The following is a 15,568-nucleotide window of genomic DNA, read 5'->3' on the forward strand; positions in this document are numbered from 1 at the left end:
GAAGAATACAATTATTTCTACATGCATTTCTGTGTACCAATAATGTATTTAATCAAGGTGCATTTGAAATTATAATATACATGTACAAGACATTTCAAATACATGTTAATCTTTTAATAAAATTTATGCAATTTTATTGGCAATGTCTCTCTACGACTATATAGCCAATGGTGTTCAGTAGATCTTAAAGAATTTTTTACGAACATTAGAAGGAAAAGATGTTTTCGTACAAAGAATAAATCTGTTGTAGTAAGTGAAGTTTATTTACACAAAAAGTTTCTCGCATGCTTCGTACCACTTGCGCAGCTTCGGCGGACATTTCTCTGAGAAGACTTGTTTAATCGTACACCATGCAGCGATATCTGCTATATTAGGCTTTTCTTTACCAAACCAATCCGAGTCTAACTTATTAGCTATTAACCGCAATATCTCTTGCTTCTTTGCCGACGACTCTTGAAAGTGTAAGGAATGACACAAGTCTAATATCGAATCGGCAGTATTTATTCTTTGGGGGCAGATGGAATTTTCATAATTCCGCGAACTTAATAACCTACTTATGTATCTTAAAAAATTTGTTTCACCAGTTACATGGTAATTATGTAAGCCAGATACAAGCTCCAGATCTTCGACTGAAATTAAAATTCTTTATAAGTAGATATTCTTTATTACTCGAGCGTTTCTGTAAACATGAATATACTTTACCATCTTTCCAGATCAGTAACAGGTTTATAATGTTGCTGTTAGGGTAACTTGAAACTGAACGATGGACCACAGGCCCTTCTTCACTAATACTCGAATGAACATGAGTTTCTACTTTAATATCAACATCCTCCCACAGCTTTTGCATCGCTGATATAGAATAAGGAGGTTTCTTTGGGTTCGCATTAATAATAAGTTTGACATTAACTGGCTCCTGTAAAAATCAGTAGTAAGTAAATTAACTGCACCTAGATTATTCGTCCAACTTAAATCTTGCGTCCTATCGACGTTACCTGACTTTTGCAGCATTGATCATCGACTGCAGTTTGATTTGTCTCTTTCAAGAACTGGGAGAGCATCGACACTTGCTGCTTAAGCTCCGCGAGTTGCGTTAGTATCTTTTCCTGCCTCACCTCCAATGCGTTGTACTCTGGTAACGGACTCTGGAATAAAATACTTTAACAGCTATTTTACCCAGCTATTTGGATATAAATTCTCCTTAGAGAAGCTCGACTCTCCAATTACTCGTTTACTTATTTCTTTATAAAGCGTAGAACATGGTTTCCGTTAAGCGGATGAATTAAGAAGAAAGGCAGATGTAATGAAACATATAAATGAATACAAGATTCTGGAGAAGATCTCTGCGCAATCGCGTACTACCGTACTTCTAATCTAGTTATAATTTTGTTACACATACTGTCCACAGAAAATTACAGAAGAAACATACATTTTGCTGCGAGCCATATTCGAGCCGCTCTCCCTCACTCGCAATCCCTGAGCGATTGCCAGCTCAAGCATCACAATTCATTCCTCTACTTATAATAGCAAACTATCATTCAAGCTGGAGAAATATTAATAACCATTGCACAGGAGAGCAGAGGTATTACAGATTCAGCATGGGAAAAAAATGTGGAAAAAACAGAGCCATAGATTACGGATTTGACAGTTGACCAATAACATTGTTGATCAATGCCACAGTGGACAGCCACAAAGGTGCAGAACATCTCCCCACTGGGTTAGGTTCTACGTGTGTTTGGTTATACAACTGTACTTTGCAGCTTTCGGGTTGCAGTTCTAATTTAGTAAGCTTGCCCTTCCTCTATAATAATTATCGCCGCGTTCCCCGCTTATCCTGCGTTTCACGCCGAATTTCACGCGCGTGCTGGCCGCGTAGTGTCCTGTTAGACGAAAAATTGGAGGGGCAGGCATCGATCAAGCCTGGCAGAACCATATTCCCGGTCGATCGTGATTAGTGCTTGTGGAAATTTTGGGAGGAGTCATGCACAACAAGCCCGGGACAGAGGAGAGGCTCGCGGACACCATGCACGATAAACGCGTGAGTACGGGTGTCGTTTTCTACAATAACTTAGCGGCCACGCGTCCCTAGGCGTCGTCGGGATAACAGAATTGATGGGAACCTTCAAAAAGCTGATAACCTGCTCAGTGATATCAGGCACGTTCTTGCACAGGGGTCCCGTATGGTCGCCGTCCGTTGATCGTCCACCGTGAATATTTCGCATTTCGTACATGGTTTTCGTCTGAGCCAACGCGCCGGGCAGGGAAACGATCGGTTTCAACGCGTACATCGTCATCTCGTCGCGCATTTCGCTTGTTCCCTCGGTATTAATCCGTGAAGGGAAAAAAAAACTCGATAATTCGGTCTCACGTTCGATTGTCGCACTCTCGTTCGTCGCTCGTATTTCTCGATTTTCGCTGGACGGCCATTTTTCATTCATCCACCCTGCCCCCGCCCGCCCCGCGGCAACAGCCGATATCCCGGCTATACGACATCCGTTTCAAAGATGGCGCCATAACTTATTCGCAAAATTACACTATGCCGAGGATCATCTGTTGTTTATTTACGAGACTCTTTGGTGTATTGTTTAAGCGCAATATTCTCGAGTATTATAGTAGCGTAATTATTGACATATTCGGGTGACATTGAGCGGCCCTTTTAGTTGTATAGGGATAATCGGGAGAACTTAGATGATCGAAATATCCTTCAAATTTGTCGCACCGTTTCTGGCGTTCCTGCAGTTTTGACGGGCAGCTTTGTTTTCATTTAATCATTCGGTAGATTTGTCTTTTGGAAAAACATTTATTTACGTTGCGGACGTTGCTCGTGTAATCCCCTGATTAGTCACGTCGACTAGTGTTCAATTCTCTAGCTAAATACATTAGAGAAGCATTGTTTTTGTAGAATTTGCGATGGATCCTGCGAGATGCGTGTTATTGGGAATTTATAAAGGCACGGGTAATTGCAAGATGTATAATAAAAGACGATGCAAGATCCCGGGTTTGAACTTGACAGAATTCTAGTGTTGGAACTGTGAAGATGTCGCGTTCGTCGCATGTTTCTCTTAATAGAGATCTATCGTTAAATAAATTACACGGGAAAGGTATTGAATAATTTTCATCTGTATTTATAACGATCATTCCTCATTGACACGATGGTACATGTTGAAAAAATATGTACCGACGAAACGACGTACTGCAAATTGGAATTAAGGTGGTGTCCTCTGTTGAAGCTTCTCTCGAACTAAGGTTAGATTTCTCTCTTGCGGGTAACAGTGAAAATTCATTCGATCGGGCCGCGCCGATTAATCGCAGCACTCGATCCCGCTGTAAAGCATGGCAGATTAAAATACGAGGAGCCGTGCGGAAAACGAGGCGAACGAAGCGAGGAGAGGAGCGAGAAAAAGGTTTCTATCGGAAGTGCGGTTAGAATCGCGTTTTTCCAACCGCGCATGTCGCCACCTATTGTTGATCTGACAGGATCTTGTGTAGTTACGGTGAAAGCTATTGGATCTTCTGTACGCCTCGCGAGGAATCTGAAGAAGCGATCGTTCGGTCTCCAGATTCCATGAACCCCTTTGAAATTCGGTGGATATGGACGCGGCCGATCCGTAGATCGCCGTAAATAGGGAACGAGGGCATCGAGTCGAAGATATCGTCTACCTTTTCGGAGTAGATGCATTCGAGGCCAGACATGGCGGCGATCCGATGAACCAATTGGAACGGCGCTCTCTTAGAGGATCAGATATTGTAAATTCCCCTTGCAATCGCGTCAGTGAATGATTTTCTCTACTTAGTTTCGCCGTTATCGGTAGGAAAACGGGCCGTTATCGTTCGGATAGGGTAGCCCGTCGTTCGACGACCGTAAGGCAGAAGCCACGCAACACCGTAGCGGAGCGTTGATCATGAAAGAGTTGTGTTTGGTCACGTGACCGTGGCCGAAAAATGGCGCAAAGATCAGAGTACAAACATGGGTTCCATTTCATTGCTACGGTGTCATTTGTATTTGTTTACAAGCGCGCGTTTTCACAAACCACGTGTTAAGTAAGTGCCATTTCGTTGACAGTGCGTGACGGACAATGACGGGGAGAGGGTCGAAGAGACGGGGCCGACCGCCGAAATCGGTGGTCCTGGAAAGGCCGAAGAAGTTTCAGTATCACCTGATGAAGAAGCCCAAGTATCTGCAGAACAAGGGTTCGGAAACGCCGAGCTCCCAGCCGAGCACACCGACACCATCCAGGCCGACATCGCCAGTCGAGAGCGAGGAGAGCAAACGCACCACGCGTACGCGAAAATCACGAGGCTCCAGGGACAGGCATTCGCGAAAGGGTGGCCACTCCAGTTCCGGTGTATACCACCGCCGAGGTTACAATCCGAACGTCGATTACAATGACTCTGAATACCACTATGGCTCGGACTTCGGCGACGAGTCCAGTGACAAGAGTGACGGCGAAGAGGATCCGCTTCAGAGCGACGTGGAGTCGTCCGAGAGTATAGAGGAGCCGGATCCATCCAGTGACAGTGACTTTTCTCTATCCAGTTACAGCACCACCAGCGGCACGCCTCGCAAGACACTGCTCAGCCAGCAGAGACCGCCGAGCCCCGAGCCGCTGTGGCTGCAGAATAGGGATCTGCCGTCGTTGGTCTTACCTAAATCTTCTGACGACCTATTAGTCCCTAAGGAATATGTGATGCCATCTCTGTCTATCTACGAGGTACTCAGACACTTTCGCACTTTGGTACGCCTTTCGGCCTTCAGGTTCGAGGACTTCTGCGCCGCCCTCATGTGCGACGATCAGACAAATCTGCTGGCCGAAATACATATTATGCTTATTAAAGCTCTTCTCAGAGAAGAGGATTCCCAGCAAACGCACTTCGGTCCGCTCGATCAGAAGGACTCTGTGAACGTTAGTTTATATTTCGTGGATTCTATGAGTTGGCCAGAAGTGCTGCGCTCTTACGTAGAAAGCGACAAATGCTTCGATCAGAATATTTTGAACATTCTGTCGACCTGCGAATACCCCTTCACTTCCATCGAGGACAGACTTAAGGTGCTGCAGTTCTTGGTGGATCAGTTTCTGATCACGAATCCAGTAAGGGAAGATCTGCTGCACGAAGGTACGCCGAACGGTATTTCTTGGTATATCGTGCCCGTCGTCACTTAGGAAGCTTAATTCAGCAGGAAAGATTTATATGGCCATGCTGAGATAATAATTATTTCGCTACTTTGTTTCTTTCGAGTACTCGAAGGCATCAGGGATATTTTGAATAATAACGATTTGTTTATGACTACTGCGGTACCCTTTTGTACATATGGTAAATATCTTCTTCTAGGGAATATGCATTATGACGATCACTGTAGAGTCTGCCATCGCTTGGGGGATTTATTATGCTGCGAGACATGTCCAGCTGTATTTCACTTAGAGTGCGTCGAACCTCCACTAGTTGATGTTCCTACTGAAGATTGGCAGTGTAGTACCTGTAAAGCTCACAAAGTTGCGGGTGTCGCGGATTGTATACCTGACGTTGAAAAGAATGGTTCGCTATGCCGTCAAGAACATTTAGGATTCGACAGACATGGCAGGAAGTATTGGTTTCTTGGGAGAAGAGTCTTTGTGTAAGATATACTTTACCATACATAGATAAAAGTTATTGTGTCCCTCGAATTAATGCAACATAATCGTATTTATTGTAGCGAAAACGAAGATGGCGAAGTTTGGTACTACAGTACACCTTTACAATTAGGCGAAGTAATGCTCTGTTTGGATCGTAATGAAATGGAAGTTGCCCTTTTTCGAGAGCTATCCGATTACAAGGACGAGATTGTGCGACAAATGGAACTTACAGAATCAATTACTAATCAATACAAGGGCAATAAAAAGTCATATCTCGAAGTAGAAAACAGTAAGTTTGCTTACATTTTTACAGTATTCGCCTTTTAAGATGTAACGTTTAACGTTTTCTTTCGACATTCTCTGATTTAGGTCTCATACAGAAATTACAAAAGGAACGTCAGGAGAAGCTAGAGAAGGAGGAAGAGGAGAAAAAAGAGAAGCAGAGACAAGAAGCAGAGGAAATGGTGCGTAGAATACACGAGGGTACGGATTCTCTCGAAGAGCAGTTAGCAGCTGTTACTGACCAACAAGAAATAAAACCATCCAATGAATCGGCTACAAAGGAAAGTACCCCAGAAGTGGTTGGAGAAAACGTGGAAGTAGATGGCGTAGACACAGATTTATCTGCGGATGTAGGAAACAAGGGTGTGAAAGGTACATCGACTTCGTCGTCTGAAGAGATTGACGAGGAGGCGTTAGAAGGAGACGGTGTTTCAAAAATTGGCAAAGATGGTACGTTGTGCAAATATAAATTTCTACTAGAAGCATCAACAATCGATTAATCATTTCTGTTAATCTTATAGGTAAGAAGCACACAATTGTAACGAGGTCAAAGACAGGGTCCTTGCAACCCAGGACGTTTAACATGGACGATTTGAAGAAGCGCAGTACTGCACAGCTGTCGAAGGAAGAGTTAGAAAAGCTGGATAAAAGTTTAAAGGAGGAAGGCGATGGCACTAGATTAACAAGACAGAAAGCCCATCAGATAGCCTCCGGCACGCATCTTTTCAAGCTGGGCATGGACAACAATTTCAAATCGTACGTGAATCAATACAGCACGAATCCCATCGCTCTGAACAAGGCTCAGCGTAACGAGGAGCGTGACAAAAAGAGGCACTTGTCGCACAAGTTCTCGCTCACGCAGGCCTCTGAATTCAAATGGGTGGGAAGCTTGACGGGAACCCGTGCCCTGTTAGTCAGCACGCTCCGCCAGACGATTCTTCAGCTAGAAAGTAGCATTCAAGCGCCGTTCATGCACACCAATTGGCCTCTTCTGCGTAAACCTTGGACCACGGCGGTGGGTGCTTGCGTGAATCCCAGGGATTTCGCGCGCGCCCTTATCGTACTGCAGGCGTGCATCAAATCGGTAGTGTTCGCAAGCGTGTGGCACGATCAGCTCGGGCATGTAAAATTGCAGAGAGTGACTGCCCTCGAACGGGAAGAGAAGAAGCGCCAGGATAAGAAAGATAAGAAGGAAAGAGAGGACGAGGAGGAACGTAATCGTTTATTCAACTTCGTCAAGTACACGTTAGGCTTGAAGCATCAAGTGTGGAAGCAGAAAGGTGAAGAATACCGAGTACACGGGCAAGGTGGCTGGTTGTGGGTGTCTGCCGGTCGTCGTTATAGATTCTCCGATATGTCGAAGTTAGGTCTTCGAGCGGGCCCTCAGAAGTTTATGGTGCAAATTCGAGATCAGGAAGGGGTGAAGATGGCAGCTGTGGATCCTGGTACTTACGATTTCTTAATGAAGGAATACTGCCCGTCTAAAAAGGAGGAGAACATGGACGTGAAAATAAAACAAGAGATCAAAGAAGAGGAATCATCAACAAAGGTCGCCGCCACCGCGGTGGTAAAGCAAGAATGTAAAACGGAGAGTATAAAAACTGAACCTTCGGAAGATAAAACAACTGATACAGAAACTGCAAGAACGGAAGAAACTAAAACTAAGACAGAATCGCAACAGATTAAGCAGGAATCGAAAATGAATTTATCATGTATGTTTATATACAGTAAATGATAGTTGTTTATGTAGTAAATGAGAGTTGTTGGAGGAAGGTTTTTATTATTAACCTGTTCTCTTTGCTTCTTAGTTTTAGCAGGCACGAAAATCGAGGAGGTCTTCACACCGATCAAAGGGTTTGAAGAAATTGACATTACTAAAGCACTGACTACCACTGGGAGGCTGTATTATCCGAAAATTGCTAAGAAGACTAGGATCGATGACTTTCTAGCGCGTAGAACACATTTGAAGCTTTTAGAGGAAAGAAGATTACTGCAGTCGGTGAGTAGACATATTGTCGATCGGAGGTTTACTCATTAAATTAATGTACGATCGCATTTCAGGAGAAGTCCAAAGAGCTGCAGAGTCAGTTGACGAATCAGAAGGCCGATGGGGAATCTGAGATCGACATAGAAAATAACGAAGAGAGTGATACGGATGGAGGGGACAATTCCTTGCAGAGCATTCTCACTGGGAAGCAACCTAGTAAAACTATCTCTGCGTCGGCCAGAGAGATGCTGGCTGTAATAGGGAAGCGAATTCAGCACGTGAAATCTCAGTACGCTAGCATTATGAGGCTTACTAAAAATAGTAATTGTTATTCACGATATTGCAATATGACAACGCCCCCGGGGAAGATTGCGACCGCTGCGCAAAGTTTAACGTCCACGTGTTACTCTCCCATGTGTCTCCAAAAGGCCCGATTAAAACGTGATCTTATCACGTTATTAAGAAAAGCTAATGCTCTGAATAACAATCAATCGCCGTCGAACGCGGCCGTTGCCACGGTCGCGGCGCAATTACCGCAGAGCGGAGTGAAAACAGAGGGAAGCGACGATGCTAAAGAAGCGATTAAGAAGGACTTGGAATCCGCAGTGGCCCTGGCAACGCACTGTAACGACGAACCAGCAGCCACTAATGTGGTGAAAGATAGAACATCGCCTCCTGCAAAGAAAATAAAGGTGGAACCTACTACGGTGAGCTCCCTACTATTTATTTCCATGTATTTAAGAAATTCGATAAATAAACTTTTACGAATATACAGTTATACATCGCCCATTAACATAGTGTAAAATCTCTCGTTTGTGATTTGTGATGTATAAAACAAGGTTACTCCTTCGTAGAATGCTGATGCGAATTCCGATCCTGTCGATGTAGTGACGACTACGACGAGTAATGTAGTAACCACCACAACGGTCACTACAACGCAGCATACTGTAAAGACAGTGGACGGTGTTGTGCAGACCATGAAAGAGAGTACAACGTCCAAGAATTCGGTCACGTTTTCATCCGAAGTGAAGATGAGGTGAGAGAATTCGAGTACATTAAGTTGATCGCGACTATAATCTGAGGAATATTTTTATGCTTACGATTTTGATTATGATGAACAGTACGGGGCACAAGACGATAATTGTGAATCGGAGAGGAAGAACCGTGCAGAGGAGCACTGTGGCTAAAGAATTGAACGCAGATGGCACGGAGAGAGTGTACAGTGCAATCTCGACCGAAGGGAAGATCTATTTGAAGAAAGTGGCAATTTCTTTGGCGGATAGAAAGAAGAAACGCACCCCCGTCAAATATCCTTTGTGTTCTACATTTTGCACAAAAAACAAGTACCGTAGTATATTGCTTCTCCCGCAACACGAATTACGTAAATTGGCCAGAGTTGGCGGGCGAATACCAGTTCAAGGTTTTCATCACATGGCTAAGGTACTCGATTAAATTCGTATTTACGATAGTAAAGTGGAATTCCGTTGTTTAATTCGATTTTATCTCGTGATTATTAGGCGAATCTGTCGGTGTGGCCGTATCCCTGCCCTAGGCCGTTGTTTAAAACTTGCTGGTTGTACCGAACAGTCGGTATAAAATCGTTGTCCGCAGCGGCCCTTCAATTGAGAATATTATGGGGATGCCTTCGGTGGGACGATATGGCTATGAAGCCATTGTCCAGTGATGGCAAACACCAAATCACCACGGACACGGAAATAATGTCGTTAGAGATCCTTAAACACCGTCATGTTGGCCAGTTTCTGGATAAAGCGCAGTACTTACGCAGAAAAGTTGTTATACCTTTGGAACTTCCAAAGCAAGTCAGAGGTTGGTATAAATTGGACAAGGTAATTAGAAGTCCACTCGGAATGACTGACATTTTCTACTCTGCAGAAGTAACATCTATAAGAAGTGGCCTCAGAAAGAGGAAACGACCAGAATCGCCGCAGAGCACTGAGCCACAAGTTGCAGAGGAATGGGTTGACGAGGACAAACTGGAGCTGTGGGAAATTAAACAATACGGCGACAGGTGTGCTAGCGAAATATACTTCGAAATTCTTCTTATCGACAAACACTGTTTTAATGAATTAAGTTTCTTCCACTGTGTGTTTCTATTAACAGTTGTGTGCCGTTTTAGCGCAGTTGTACTAAACTTCATTTTTCATTCTCTTTTCTAATTACGATTGAATGTCTTCTAATACAGTTCCGCTTAGTTGTGGCGTGTAATATAGGGAATGATTGTATTGAATTCCTGATACTTGTCACCTTATAGAATCACTCAAATACTCACCTATCCTTACTTAACACCATTTGATACTAACCCTCCGCTTGGTGTGTGCCCTATCCAGGTTAGAGAAGGCTAATGCCCAGATTATTACTAGGAGTCGATCCGGTCAGCCACAGTCGACAGGTGTTGGTTTGAACCGAAACGCAGGATCGAATTCTGGGATGAGCGACCAGCTCGTCAGCGGTAAGGCTACGCCGGAGGAGATCAAGGAAAAGATGGAGCAGCAGTTACGCATACAAAGAGCTGCTCACCAACAAAAGAGAGCATTAGAAACCCTCAAGAGCCCAGCTAACTCTGCTTCGCCTACGCAACTTGTTAAAGTCACGGCTAACTCTGGTCATGGTAAGGCTCGAGTTCTATGAACAAGCTTACCCCAAAACGAGTAATAGCTGATTTAAAAGAGTTCATTATTTGTTACAGACGGCACAGTGAAATTAGTCTCCAAAGTCGCGATACCAGCGAACCCAAACAGCGGTACAAAATCGCAATTAACTTCTCTATTGACGACTCCCACGCAAAACAAGACTTTTATTGGCACCAGGCGTATTTACATGGCAAAATGTAAGTGTCGAGTTCAATATAGGAATTGCATTTATTTCGGAATTAAGCGTATTTGTTTAATACTCGATGTTTTCCCTTTAACAGCATCTGACGGGACGACTAAAGTTGTGTCCGGGCCTACAAGTATTTTACCAAAATCGCAGTTGCAGAGCGGAAATCAGCAGTCTCTGATTAAAGTGTCTGGCCAAGCAGGTATACTTAAGTTTTCTTATTAGACTCTGGCAGATCCAATTAGATTCTATTAATCTTTGCTTCCTTTTTTTTATTGAATAGCACCTGTGCAGCAGATTCAGCAGAAGGTACAGATTTTGAGAGGACCGGATGGGAAATTGCAAGTTCGAGGTCTGATGCCTGGTCAGCAGTTAGTTCAGATGCCGGATGGAAAGCTTCACGTACTAAATACTAGCCAGGCAATTGCTACTAGCCTTGCACAAACTGGTGGAACGAGTTCAACTACGCAGGTAAATGAATTAATCAATTATTAGCGTCGCGGTGTAATATCAGAATAAAAGAAATAGTCCATTAACTCGCGTAATTATCCTGTAAGACGAAAACGGCTACTACGACCAGCACGACCAAAGCAGTTGCAACCGCTAACGCCACGTCTAATAAGACCAGTCCGACTAAAGCAGCAGCAAATGCAACGCAACAGGTGCAGGCAGCTCAGCAAGCACAGCCTCAGCAAACTACGCAGGCAGTGCAACGTCCAACAGCTACTGTGGCCATTGCAGCTGCTACACCTACGCAAACAACCAAGAACGCCATTATGGTGGCCAACGCTGGACAAATTGTACAAGGTGCACAGGTGCGTTCAAAAAATTATTCTTCCGTCAGCGACCGCGCGCTTTGAAGATCCTTCGAAGGCAGATAGCTTGATCCTGTTTAATTTTCGGAGGGTTTTGTGGCTCTGAAATTTGCGTAGTAATCAAGTATAATATGCACGAAACATGGGAATTCATTGAATATTAATCATTCCTTTAGGTATTATCCTCTGGTGGGCAAGTTATCAGTGGAAACCAAATAGTAGTCACCAACGCGAACCTAGCTCAACAGCTCGCATCGGGTAAGGCTCAGTTAACGACAATCGGCGGCCATCAAGTGGTAATCCGTAGTACGCCGACGGGCAATCAAATTGTGCATTTAAATTCAGCGAATAGTAGTATCATAGTGAAGAATACCGTAACGCCAAACAAGCAACAAGGTACGTTACTTTATAATATGTATACTTTAAACAGGAAACACATTGGAAGATAAATACTCTAGCGAAGGGATTTCAATCTTTTAGTTCCTGTCTTGCAAACTGCTCAAACGACAACGGCGGGAGGACAATCAACCGAAACAACAAGTAATAGCGTGACCAGCAATGCGTCAACAAATGCAACTTCAACTACCACGACTGCGACAAATCAGACCTCAACTGCTCCTGCACCTGGAAGTGTAGAAGCCTCTTTGCTGGCTGGCCAGCCGCCTGGCACGGTCATCAAATGCGTTACTGCTCAAGTTATCCAAACCACTCAAGGACCTCGCATAGTTTTGCAAGGCTTGCAGGGCGCGGACTTTACTCCGCAGCAGCTGGCAATGGTGCAACAGCAAGTTAAGCAACAGTTGCTTAAAGCCCAAGCTACCACAGGAAAGCAAGGGGTATTAGGGCCTACTAAGATCTATCTAGCTGTCCAACCCGCGCCTAACAGTCAGCAGACGGTCCAAAGCTCGCAGAGTTCCACGACGGCGAATACCCCTGCTACTCCAACGGCAAAGGCGCAAACTGCGCAGCAACCAGTCGTTTCGCCTACAGCAGCAACCGAGCCGCAAACGGGAACAGAAAGCATTCCAGAGCTGCCGCCAACTACGCCGAGCTTTCCCGAGAAACCCAAGGTGGTCGTCCAGCAAGTCGGGCAACCCAGCGTCCCGTCAGAAGAGGAGCCACAGAAAACAAACGTAGCCAATGGCCAACAGCCTCTGCAGTCCCTGAAAGAAAACGAATCCTCGGCGAACAAATTCATCTTGACCCCCGATTACATTCAACAAACCATTAAGAATGCACTGAAACAAGAGAACCTTAATCCCGAGATCGAGGAGAAGCTGCTGCAGCTGCAACGGTACCAAGAGAAACAGATGAAAGGCAGCGTGGAGAATTCCGTAGCCGCTAATCAGACTCATACCACACCCACGATCACGACCCCCCGTGTCCCGTCTCGCAAAAGACCAGCCCCATCAAACATTCCAACACCGACTACCCCGACCTGTGTCCAGTCGGCAGCTGCTGACCAGGACACGGAGTGGGCAGAAACGCCTAGAAAGAGACCCGCCCTGAAGCAAGAAAGTCGCGAGACGCCGAAGATACAAAAGATCATCGAGCAGACGGAGGTCGAGTCGGCGCCGAAGAATCGCGCGGCGAGGATGAGAGACAGCCAAGAGCTGCGGAGGAAGCAACAAGTGCATTCTAGAATGCAGGTACTGTTGTTCAGACACAAGGAGCTACTTAAGAAGGATATCCTGAAGAAGAGAGCGTTACTCGAGAAAGAATTGCAGATAGATATTCAGAAGGATTTGTCGGCGGAGCTGGCGTCGAGGACGAAGGCGGAGAGGCATAAGCAGGACGAGGTGAAAGTGGGAAGCGCGAAACGTAAAGCGAACGCTCAAGTGGCTCAACAAGTTAGTCCTCCTAACAGAGGCGGAAGGCCAAAGAAGTTCAAAGCCCAAGGAAATAGTACCACGCCACCTGGCGCCTCGACCGCGGCTACCCCGAATAGAATTAAGAAAGAGAAGCTGTACTGTCTATGTAGAACACCTTACGATGAAACCAAGTAAGTCCCTGAAGAAACAACTACATTTTCTTTCGTCGCGTTCGTCTAATAATCACGAACTATCTTCTCGCGTTAGGTTTTACGTTGGATGCGATCTCTGTAATAATTGGTTTCACGGGGATTGCGTGGGTATCACAGAAGAGATGTGTAAAACGCTCTCAGAGTTCGTTTGCACGGAGTGCAGACACGCGAGAGATACGCAAGAGCTATATTGCTTATGTAAACAGCCCTACGACGAATCTCAGTACGTGACATGCTGATTACTGTATGTTGTCTGCCGCGTTTCATTATTATTGTGTAAATTAAATGAGTTTCGCTGCCGCAGGTTTTATATATGCTGCGACAAGTGTCAGGATTGGTTCCACGGCCGATGCGTGGGCATCCTTCAGTCGGAAGCAGACAATATCGACGAATACGTTTGTCCGAATTGTCAGCGGAACTCTTCAGTGAATTTCGCTAACATGAAGAACCTTAACGCGAAGGACCTTGATCTCCTGAAGAAACTAATTAAGCAAATACAGGTAAAGTAATTGTACAGAGAAATGCGAGTGATCGCGTTATGTCCATGAAATTAATATTACGATCGTCGATGCTTAGGCACACAAGAGTGCTTGGCCATTTATGGAGCCGGTAGATCCAAACGAAGCACCAGACTATTATAAAGTCATAAAGGAACCAATGGGTAAGTGAATTTCAGCTTTACGAACAGAATTTCTCGAAACCTTGAAGTACCTGATTATTGGAATCAATCGTAACCAAGCTTCAGTTTCCGTTATCGTAATATTACCCATTGCGCTTGCAGATTTACAAACGATAGAGTTGAGGATAAATGACAGATCTTATAAGAAGTTAAGTGAATTTATTGGAGACATGACAAAGATATTCGACAACTGTCGTTATTACAATCCAAAAGAGTCACCGTTCTTTAAGTGCGCAGAGTCCTTAGAAACTTATTTTGTTCACAAGATTAAGAGCCTGAGAGAGAAGTTCTCCGAAGGGAAGTAAGCAATCAAAACCATGGGAATTGTAACTATACACGTGCGGAAGTACGTAAGCATCGACGGTTTAATAATTTGTGCAGTGTTTAAAAGGATCGATCTGTGCCAGTACACGCCGTAGAAAAAGGAAACAAAAAGAGACACTCAAAGTAGCCATAAGTATGTAAGGGTAGGGCACATAAGTCCGCTATTTATTAGAGTTGTGTGAACAGTTTTTGATTTGCCTTCGCGGAAGCGAGCTTTATTTCAACTATGCCGTACAATGAATTTTGAACCGGAACTTATAGCGCCCTAATAAGGCCCACTGATCGTTGGTCGTTCAGAGAGGAACCAATGTGTAAAAACAATATCCACTTGAAACAATGATGAATCAACTCACGCAAGACCGGAATTTATATTTAAACCCGCGGCAATATTAACGCCACGCTGCTACTTCGTACTTTTATTCTTTATTTATACGGGAAAATGGAGCATTAGTTTATTAAGTATACAACGCTTGCACCAATTTCTCTCTTCCTTAAGGTGAAATGGCAGAGATCCAACTAATCATATATTCGCGAACTGAAATGGAAGAATGTGCAATACAAGATTACTCCTTATGCCTACTCTATCGAGAACAAATGTCCCTTCCATTTCTCTCTACAAGTAGAAGATGGTTATAAGTTGCGGTTCAGGAATCATTCGTCCTGCATAAGCATTACACTATTTATGTACATCTATCAAATACATGTAATTATGCATGTTACGAGGATAATTAACAAATATATCAAATCAGTGCCACTGAGCGTTTAGAACGATGAGTTTTTAGTAACCCAACGCGGAACGACGTCTACGGACTGTCGTTGGACGGTTCACTCGCATGCAGCAGGAGGGGAAAGGAAGGGAAATGGTCCAATCGTTGACGTCATTACATTTCATCGAAAAGAAAAGGGGGGGCGGGGGGGAACGAAAGCAGGAAACAAATTTTTTCTCTCGCGTAAACGTAAGAACTATTTAGCAAGCGCATAATAAATTGTACAAACTTGTTTATTGTGCTC

The 15,568-nt window shown here is 44.4% G+C and overlaps 2 protein-coding genes across 10 annotated transcripts; one reads left to right on the forward strand and one right to left on the reverse strand.

Moving 5' to 3' along the window:
* Positions 1 to 240: 240 nt before the first annotated feature.
* Positions 241 to 2,453, reverse strand: LOC143372520 (putative aminoacyl tRNA synthase complex-interacting multifunctional protein 2). 3 transcript variants are annotated; one of them, XM_076818750.1, is made up of 4 exons: positions 2,118 to 2,453; positions 993 to 1,142; positions 703 to 910; positions 241 to 629 (listed from the first exon to the last, which is right to left on the reverse strand). In XM_076818750.1, exons 1-4 carry the CDS (start codon positions 2,433 to 2,435, stop codon positions 265 to 267), a joined length of 1,041 nt encoding a protein of 346 aa, XP_076674865.1. In that variant the 5' UTR covers positions 2,436 to 2,453; the 3' UTR covers positions 241 to 264. The 3 variants fall into 3 exon arrangements, with proteins under 3 accessions (XP_076674865.1, XP_076674866.1, XP_076674864.1); XM_076818751.1 differs by having other exon boundaries at positions 703 to 913; positions 2,136 to 2,450; XM_076818749.1 differs by having other exon boundaries at positions 703 to 913; positions 2,118 to 2,450.
* E(bx) (nucleosome-remodeling factor subunit NURF301 E(bx)) lies at positions 1,688 to 14,657 on the forward strand. Of its 7 annotated transcripts, none has more exons than XM_076818734.1 (23): positions 1,688 to 2,035; positions 4,061 to 5,112; positions 5,329 to 5,611; positions 5,690 to 5,898; positions 5,979 to 6,341; positions 6,413 to 7,603; positions 7,700 to 7,890; positions 7,953 to 8,585; positions 8,733 to 8,914; positions 9,000 to 9,318; positions 9,396 to 9,705; positions 9,772 to 9,907; positions 10,227 to 10,507; positions 10,586 to 10,726; positions 10,811 to 10,918; positions 11,000 to 11,187; positions 11,274 to 11,531; positions 11,708 to 11,927; positions 12,012 to 13,533; positions 13,610 to 13,777; positions 13,859 to 14,054; positions 14,131 to 14,215; positions 14,336 to 14,657. In XM_076818734.1, exons 2-23 carry the CDS (start codon positions 4,074 to 4,076, stop codon positions 14,536 to 14,538), a joined length of 8,226 nt encoding a protein of 2,741 aa, XP_076674849.1. In that variant the 5' UTR covers positions 1,688 to 2,035; positions 4,061 to 4,073; the 3' UTR covers positions 14,539 to 14,657. The 7 variants fall into 7 exon arrangements, with proteins under 7 accessions (XP_076674849.1, XP_076674853.1, XP_076674851.1 ...); XM_076818738.1 differs by lacking the exon at positions 1,688 to 2,035 and adding an exon at positions 2,941 to 3,098; XM_076818736.1 differs by lacking the exon at positions 1,688 to 2,035 and adding an exon at positions 3,116 to 3,243.
* Positions 14,658 to 15,568: the final 911 nt, after the last annotated feature.

Source organism: Andrena cerasifolii, chromosome 8 (assembly GCF_050908995.1).
Source record: "Andrena cerasifolii isolate SP2316 chromosome 8, iyAndCera1_principal, whole genome shotgun sequence".
NCBI classification, from domain to species: Eukaryota; Metazoa; Arthropoda; class Insecta; order Hymenoptera; family Andrenidae; genus Andrena; species Andrena cerasifolii.